The sequence below is a fragment of the Varroa jacobsoni genome, unplaced genomic scaffold, assembly GCF_002532875.2.
Source record: "Varroa jacobsoni isolate VJ856 unplaced genomic scaffold, vjacob_1.0 scaffold_1229, whole genome shotgun sequence".
Classification (NCBI taxonomy): domain Eukaryota; kingdom Metazoa; phylum Arthropoda; class Arachnida; order Mesostigmata; family Varroidae; genus Varroa; species Varroa jacobsoni.
The window spans coordinates 69171-78374 of NW_019214131.1; the positions used below are offsets into that span (position 1 = coordinate 69171).

The 9204-nt window shown below is 40.7% G+C and overlaps 1 protein-coding gene across 2 annotated transcripts in view; it reads left to right on the forward strand.

Moving 5' to 3' along the window:
- The first annotated feature begins 1296 nt into the window (after positions 1-1296).
- The window catches only part of LOC111267846 (blastula protease 10), a 75177-nt gene continuing 67269 nt past the window's right edge, over positions 1297-9204 (forward strand). Inside the window, exons 1-3 of one of the 2 annotated variants that reach the window (XM_086971463.1) lie at positions 1297-1605; positions 2756-2828; positions 4646-4892. In XM_086971463.1, the coding sequence (XP_086827589.1) occupies positions 2778-2828; positions 4646-4892 (298 nt within the window). In that variant the 5' untranslated portion in view covers positions 1297-1605; positions 2756-2777. The remainder of the gene's footprint in view (positions 1606-2755; positions 2829-4645; positions 4893-9204) is intronic. The other variant, XM_022846400.2, reaches the window with a different exon arrangement.

Genomic DNA, 9204 nt, shown 5'->3' on the forward strand with positions numbered 1-9204 from the left:
AACTTCGCCCGCCATATTACGCCCGTTACTACCAAGCCATTGCCGTCAGTGGTGTTCGTGGATATGTCAAATCAGCCTGCTCTCCTCTACCCACCCACGTATGGCTGGCGATGCGGTTATTGTTGACGTAGTTATCGTCGTTACCAAACGTAAGCGCAAATAAGCAGGCTTCCGGCCAGTCCAAATTCCTTTACTGGATCTTCCGTTTCCACCGAATCTCCCTGAAGGCAACCAGCACTAATGCGGTCTTTAGCAACGATCGAAGCTTATTCAAGCCAAGTTGTTGCAAGACGTCGTTCCCGTTGTTGATTAAAGAGCATTCATCCCGCCTGGGTTTAAGATCGGGTCTTCGGAACAGCGACGAAAGGGTAATGGTTAACCTGCAATATTGACCGTAGGATGACAGGGTCCAAAAAAGTAAAAGACCAACCAGCCGTTCTTCCCGTGGATCCTGCTCTATTTTGCTTCCGGTTGGTTCTACGACTAACGGTGCTTCCGCTGAGGAACCTATCGGCCTGTCCCTGACATCAGGATGAACCTAGTCTGGAAGTATAGTGATATCAGCAGGAATCAAAAGCTTCGAAGGGCTGGTAAAAAACAAGGCCATGCCTATATATAAGTCTAACATATTGTCTGCAGTCGCCTTGGCGATTGCACATGAACCTGCCGCTGAATGTTTCGGTCCCAGTTCGTTCCCGTCTACCGTTTGCCTGCCCATACACTAGCTGTAGCCTCTGCTAACTGGAAAAGTATCAGAGAACAATATCAAGACTAGCCCTATCGGGCCCACAGCCAGTTGCACAAGAACCTGGGCTTTCGTAGACCCTTAGCATATGTATATTGGCACGGCCTTTCGATGGCCGTAGGCGTCTGAAGGTTGCTAGCTGCATATAGTACGTCACTTGTTTACAGACTACTTAACGAGGAGGGAGAACAGTGTGCGTACCCCATTGTTCTGGCGTTCTATGCCCACAAAATCATGACTGCAGACAGACTGCTGGCTGTACCACAGTATGTTGATCACCGAATGGCTGAATAAGCTGAAGGAGAAAAATAAGAATGGCCCCTTACCTTACAGGTAGTAATTTTGTTAGCTAGTATACAAATATAATAAGTATGCGGGCTAACGGCGTTACTGTTAGTTTTGACTGTGGTGATAGCCGATTAGAGACGGCATCCTGGGGGGTCAATGAACGACTTGCGCTCAGCATTCAGAAATACGTCGTTTCAGACTAGGTAGCCTATTCTATCAGCTAGCTAACTTGGTTCCTGTCAATAAAGGAAGTGAACGATTATAATTACGCGAACTATTATATCAAAGCGAATTGTATTAGGGCAACTAATTGGCTACCACATAATGTCACATCTCTTAAAATGTAGACACGACAAAATCGAACAAAGGATCGATATACCCGTATCGTAATCCCTCTATTGTTTAACGAGCTTCTGTTGCTACGCTAAAAGCAGCTGTCTATGCTAGGAGACTTGCCAGACGAGTGTTTTTCTCCGTGTGTTAACTTTTCGTTTTAAGCCCCCAACAGACAAGTTCATCTCACGAGTCAGCTCTGAAGCCATTGCAATCCATACCTTCAGAAAGTTCAAATAGTAAGTAAATTAGTTTACCCATGGTTGTAGTGCCGGCAACAATAAAAGGTAGCATTAGGTAGGCCTACGTCTACTGTATTTGCTTGTTTCTTTTCAGCTAAAAAAAAAAACAAACTATATAACCTACTTTATCAGCATAATATTGTTCAATAACAAATAGGTGAAAAGTACAGGTAGTACAGGTTTCAAGTACAGGTAGTTTGCAAAACCCCACCAATTTTTAACTAACGCCATCGTCAATATGTTTTAATATTTAAGATTTATATTTATTTGAGTTATATCTATATGAGTTGATTCGAAAAAAATGTTGGCCTCTTAGCTTTCGCAAGGAAACAAAGTTATCGATTACTAAAAAAATACGTTGACTTGAAGCTGGTTTCTAACTTAAAACTTAGCGAGTTGATTCTCTACTAAATACGGTTAATCGCAGACTTTGAGCGAGTAAAGTATCTCAGATACGTTTACTTGAGTTCTTGCGCTAAGTTACTACTCAAGATACGCTCAATGTAGTAAAGAAACTAATTACTACCTACACATCTACTGACATAAGGGTCATAATTAAGCAGAGCGTCAATCAAAAACAAATGTACATAAACCTCCAATTTCAATACGAATTGGACATTCCTCATTAAAAAAAAATAGTCCAAATAAAACGCACTAAAAACACCATTAGCTGGGTCAAACCAGTAATTAGCTTAAGATAGACATTGGCCAAATAACATTTTTCACATACAACGCTGAGTTTATGTACTTATTTTGATTTTTCAACATAAAAAGTTGACTCTGACTTACGGTTCTGTCATGACAATAATAGACGGAGTATAGTTAAAATGTGTTGTACATTTTATTGCGCAGTTAAAAAGCTGAAGTTAGACTCCTGTCTAACTTAAACCATACGACAGCAGGCAATTGTTCCAGCCCAGTTATAACATTTGAAAATCATCATATGTTCTTTATCTAAATACGCCAAACTAAACGGATAGCTTGATTTCACTACTCCAAACGTTTTCGTTTACACCAAAGGTTATCGCAACACTTTGAGCTAGTCAAAATTTGTAATATTGTTCTTTTCTCCCAACTACAGACCCTTGCTTAGTCTTTCACCTTTTACCTAAATAGTTAACGAAGTTCTAATAATTTATGTTTCCAGAGTCAACTCTCACGTGTGATCCATGAAATTAATGCAGGATACGATCATGACTGGGGCTGGGCCACTTCTCTCGGTAAGATCTCGGATTGGATCTATTCACTCTGATAAATCTTCGTCCGAAATTCCAGCTCAAATAAAAAGTTTCTGCAGCTTTCTGCGTGCGGTAGCCATAATAGGTTTTAGATGTTCATGAACCTATAAGTCGATCCAATCTGTAGTCTCACACAAGATGCATGCCGTTCAGTATGTTTCTTTTACCATAACACTCCACTATCTGCATAAAGACCAATTGTTGATTATTCATTGTGGTTTACCACTCGCATCGGTGTGAGCTTTTGCGGCAACAGACGACTATTTTCTGCCCTCCGAAAAAAGATCATTCCACCATTGTAAATGTGTAACGCTTATATGGTGGATTATTTAGTGATAGTAATCGGCTGCTGCTAGTTAGGCCTTGTTCCAGCAGGGGTCTGTGACCAGACAGTTGACCCTAGCTTCGTCAGTTTGGTATAAAACGACCTAATCGAGACGTCGTACGTAAGAGAAATTAGCAATTAAACGCTTCGGCCGGCCCATTAGAGTTAGGCCGCGCTTACATTGACAGATCATTTAGGTTCAGCCGAGCGGACTCTATCAATCTAAGGGTACAAGGCTATCTACGCAGAAGTAATAATATATTTTAATATTTTTTTTTTTTTAATAGTTCTGTGGTACTGCGTTGTGCCGCTTTTTCCGATCAGCCGCTGTTTTAAACTGTGTAACTTTGTGTTTGTTTGTTTCCGCAGTTATCTCCTATCATGGTTCCGAGTAATTCCCGAGTGAATTAATGTTACTTATTTCACTTTCTTGTTAGAAGTTCCGTTGAGCTAAACGCCATATGTTATACATATGTCTAGTGTGACATTGAACTTCGCGGCCTTTTACACATAGTTGAATAGACCTCCAAACTCAGTTAGTGCGTTTCCGGGATAGCTATGCATTTTTTAAAAATGGTTTTATGGTGCAGAGTAAGTGTTTAATTTTTTCTCTCGATTCCTTTAAAATCGTCTTGATAGATGTGTATTTTGTGTAAAAACTTTCAACTTATCTAGACCCATTAATGTATTTATCATATATTTTTTTATCTTTTCTTCACTATAAATACCACTGTAAAGCCAGCCAACTTCATTAAGAACTTAGATTAAGTTGATTAAGTCAACTTGCACGACGTTTTTCATCGAGTGTTAGAACAAGCCACCAAAAAACACTACAACTAAAGTAAAACAGTCCGGCCAGTAGACAGTGCGTGATTTCCTACTAGAACTAGTTCAAAAATATAGTTACAAATTAATTGTTACCCTAATCGACTGAAATCAATGATTTTTTAAGATGCAAAGGGTTGAAAAGTGAAAATCTTCAACAAATCCGCTAGAATAAGGCTCATCCAGCGCACGTCCGAGGAAAATTGCACGTGGATTCAGACGGCTTACTTTGCAATAGTACTTCAATTGTGTTCTCCGGACAGTGCTAAGATAGATTGAAACGACTCTACCAAGTGTCACGAAGCGCTTATTCTTTTGTTCTGCCTTTCATAATGATAACAGCAGGCTTTGTTAAGAACTTATCAAAACGCTATACGTTATCCAGTCGTATTAAATGGGACCACTAATGACTACTAGGAATGTTCGTTTCGGCCTGGTGAGTTTAAATGGGGAAATGAGATAACGGACTAGTCTGTTTTCTGCGAATAATTGCGCATAATTAGACCCTAGAAAAACTTCAATATACCTCTTTACTGCAAACAAAACAAACAGACCTCGAAATGTTTATGTGTGCTGACTCGCTAATAAGCACTATGGCTAATTACAGCCAATCTTAAGTCGACAATGAAACATACCGCTAACTTTTCAGGTCATGACCGTCCTTATTACGGTAGGAAATTTTCCCACCATCGGCACCGCACCAGGTGATATCCCTGTCAACGAAGAAGACGTCTATCCTTTTTCGATATTGCCCAACATGACTGAACTTGGCCTAGAGATCATCGAGGGTGATATTGCTGTACCCAGAAGCCTTTTGCGTAAAGGCAATCGTCCTACTTTTCTGCCAGTAGGTCAGCGTTGGCCTGGCAACGTGGTGCCATACAAGTACCACACATGTAAGTAAGGCGCTATTAGTTACCAAACACGTTTATGATATTTTACGTCAACACGTTATGCTGTAAGTTTCGATTCAATTGTGCTTGCTACTTGAAATAAACAGTTTACCTCCTAAGTAAACAATATGCATACAATGTAGTCTTTTATCATGTAGGCTCCATTGACTAACTCATAATCTCTTTAAAAATAGAACACAAACAACAACAGTGGACCGAACCCACTGAACCAAACATGCTGTGCCGCGATACCTCAACCCTCAATATCAACCCTTGTTTGTTCCAACAAGCAGCACGTTCCATAAGGGATTGACAAATAATAGTGTTTGACAAGGATAATTATATACAGGTATATGCATTGAAAATATATGCATATGAGTTCCTGGCGCGTATAAAAGTTCACCTAGACGCCTCGCGTTTGCGTACGGCGAAGCGGACTTGTTAAAACCTCCCTATCCTCGGCGGCCTGATGGTTCCGCGGTTACGTGTACTGATCGCGCCACTGATCCATTGTCTGCGGAAACGGAGCCCCCATCTCTGGCTACAATTATTACCATGAGCCGTACGCCGTTTTTCTGATCCCTGCACCCCATATTCACTAGATAAAGCTGACATAACAAAGCTATTCACTTTGTCTCAGCCAGTATCAAAGCTACAAGTGTCGATAGGGGCCGCGCTGGTCATCCAATCAATGGCTGACCGAAATGAACTTTAGCTCGTGCTGCTGGTCGGCGTCAAGCTAGCAGTCCCAATGTAAAACGAAAAATAGGTTGGCGCATTTAAGACGAAAACCGCATTTGTGACACATAGGTAAACGACTTCGTTTTTCAGAGGAACATCTTTTTGTGCGCTGCATTACGAGAGGTGTAATATATTTGGAGTGTCTAAATACCACATGGTCGAGTCACGGTAGAGCCTGAACACTGGAAAATCCATTGGCGTGGCCATGCCAACGTAAATCATAAAATGCTCCAATGGAATGAGATATTCTCTTAGCACCCGTCTAATGAAAAATGATGTAGCACTGCCCTTGTTTCTATCGGCCGTATAGAAAGCTGCTCGATCCTATTAATATAGACCGCTTCGGCGGTATTTATGAGGCTGATTTGTGATAACGCAATTTATCGGTACGTTCTATAATTTGCAGCTTGCGAAGGCCAAACGTATGATTCAATCTTATTGGACCAAACTCCTTACTGACAGCATGATGAGAGATCTTCCCATGAATATTTATACATAAACGAACATTGCTTATCTTTTACTATGGCCTTTTGTCTATGTTAATCTGCGCTGATGCTGACCTTTGTTTCTCATGAGTAAGCAACCCAATGGATCAAGCAGTCCCCAATTATGTGAGGTAAAATTTCATGGAGTGAGTGAAGGGTTTTTGTAACTGTCAAGTGGTGTTGTTATAGATTAATTTCGAGTTTGTTGAAAACGATTATCCATTCATTTTCTTACCTTATTTGTAAGGCCGAATGCAGAAAAGTTTAACCCTTTGGTTTAACCTTTAAAATTGGTCATCTGTCAGCACTATGGTAACAAGCCAAGTATAGGCAAATAGATCTCGCCTTTTTTATAGTCATATAAAGTTATTGTGCGTTTATATCATAACTCGTTCGCACCTGTGCAATAGCGGTTAACCATTCAATATACAGGTCTTAATATTTCTGGAAAAGGGATGGTAGAGTCAAACTAAACCCCCTAAATATTTGGCTGATATTCAATCTTGTATTTGACGCCGGCCATACGCAGAGCGACAGCTCTTGAGCAAGATAAAGTACTCGTCTAGATATTGATTTCAATCAATAGCTGATATGCAAAATGCGAGGAACTTTGTTTATGATAAAAAATAGAAAGAGCCATTTCGGAAGCGGGCGACAGCATTGTTGCGACGTAAGCGTGTCTCATCAACGGAATGCATTACATTAGGAAAACCAAAAGACGGAAAGAGCCAAAGTGCAGAAGCCGGCATAGCAATGCCATAATCTATATATATGTGGCAGAAGCCACATGGTCACATGCTCAAGGCAACCGAAGCTGGACGATTCTGCTATAACAGCATGTTCGCATGCTCGAGCCACAAGGTTGGCGAGATCTAGTCGGTCTGACCTTCCGCCTGACCTTGCCTCACCCGATCAAGGTTGTGCCTGCTTTCGTATTTATGATACAGGCTTGCAGAAGACCAAACGGCAGTTGAATGGGTCACAGGCATACGCACAACACGACCCAAACGATCAGCAAGAACATGATAAGCGAAAGCAAACAGTGTAGTCAATTAGGCAGCTGGGCCTTTATCTAAAGGCCTAATTGGTAAGAATGCTCCCTAGGGCAGAAGTTCATACCAACAGAAACCACACAGTTGGGTACATTGAGGAGTCATTCTGTGCGAAGCCGGCGTACGTATAACAATGCTGCTGACATGCAACGACGTAGCGGAATTGACAACCCAATTTGAATCCACAAAGATGCACTTAAAACATTGTATTATAGACATCTTTGATTGTAGATTGTATGACAGAAATAACGGGATTCCGCAAAAATGATTGCCATAGAAATCAACGCCTATACATATGCCTTTCCCTTAGATGGCCTATAAAACTATATTACTAACAAAGGTTACAGTGGAGGGCAATCGCCTTTGCAAAATATGCTGGTTTTTTTCATCACTCTACGAAAAATATATCGACTTCTGGTTAATACGACAAAAGACTAGTAAGGTCTTGCCGTGCAGAGATGCAACATAAGTTTAGTATACACAATTTGTTAATTTCGATTAAGTGAAGCAGATACATCCTAGGAGGATAATTTCAAATTCGGTCAGTATATTGTATATAGAGGTAAGAATAAGATTGGGCGACCGGTTTTCCTCCCACATTTTTTGAGACAGTGAACAGCGTATTTACGATCGATTGACTTCTTTCTGTTCCGGCGTTTGTCGAATGTGTTTTTTTGGAGCGAAAAAAAACGTTTTTTTATGTACCCATACTACTATAAGCGGCTTAACATTTCTATGTGAAAAACTGTACTTGTTTGTGAAATAACACATATGTTATATTGCTTTTTTTTCTGATCATCTACTACACACGCATTGCTCCCGTTATTACTGTTTGAAGTCATGAAATCCAACTAAATTCGTGTTCTGTCCGATACAAGGCTTTTGATTGATATGACGTATTCTTAGAAAGAATTACACACATAGATATACGTAGTCTCCAAAAAGAACTGCAAACAAAAATTTATAATTCTCTAGTAATCAGTGTCACGATTCCTTTGTTTGCGTAGCCTGGCTCAGCGTAATGTTAGTGAGGTCACCTCGAAGCTCACCATCATCATTAGAGGGTTCAGCTCTTGCAAACTGGTTGTCTTTTTTTAGCCTTAAGGGGGACGAATCTGTAAGTAGGGTCTAGTTGAGGCTGAGCTTAGGTTTCCATGTATGGCTTTTTTCTGTGACGTTCACACCGTAGAGAATAGCTTTTATAAGATGCTGCCAGCCAGCCAGCCATTCAATTAGTTGCAGACCTCCCATATTGTGCACGCATGTCAGTACGATGTTTGAGTTGCTTTTTATCATTAGCTACCCATATATCGCCTATGTCAGCCGAAAATAATGTCAAAATTGCTCTAGCCCATACTGTACAAGGCCAACCTTGGGCAACGTGGGGTGAGACGAATTCACATATCTCATATATATAGCATCGTGATCGTCATAGAACATTACGTTCACAACACAGCGACCTTTAAGTCGGCCTGACGACTATTATCTGTCCCGGGGTCCGATTCCAGACGAAGCTACACCTTACCCAAAAGCCCAATGATGTCCCATCAGCGCGGCATAATGCTTAATACCGCTGAGGTATCTTACGAAAGCAAACAAAAGGCAAGGCCTGTGCATTAGTGTTCATTACTGTCATATAATGAGAATTATCGCGGGCGCCTCATGATCATACGAAATGTGTCAACAATAAGCCGCAAAGAAGTTTTCATGTCGCATTGTCCAATAACTATTTAGAAAAAAAGACGTAGATGTATTCAAAATCTTTCAGAAGAAACGCAACCTCTCAAAAGTTTGTTGGAACTCTGACCGACGTTTGATCTGCCCAACAAGTAAACAGAGTCGAAGGCTTTGACGGGAATCTACGATCACATAAATAATGAAATAATCACCTTTTCGCCTCGCCGTATTCCATCAAAGCAGGGACTGTACAGGTATTAGACGGCACCATCATCAGTTAGTAGATCTGATCACAGGACTTGTAAACTGGCAGCAAGTTATTGCATGGAAAAAACATTTGTCAATGCCCATAACATTTAC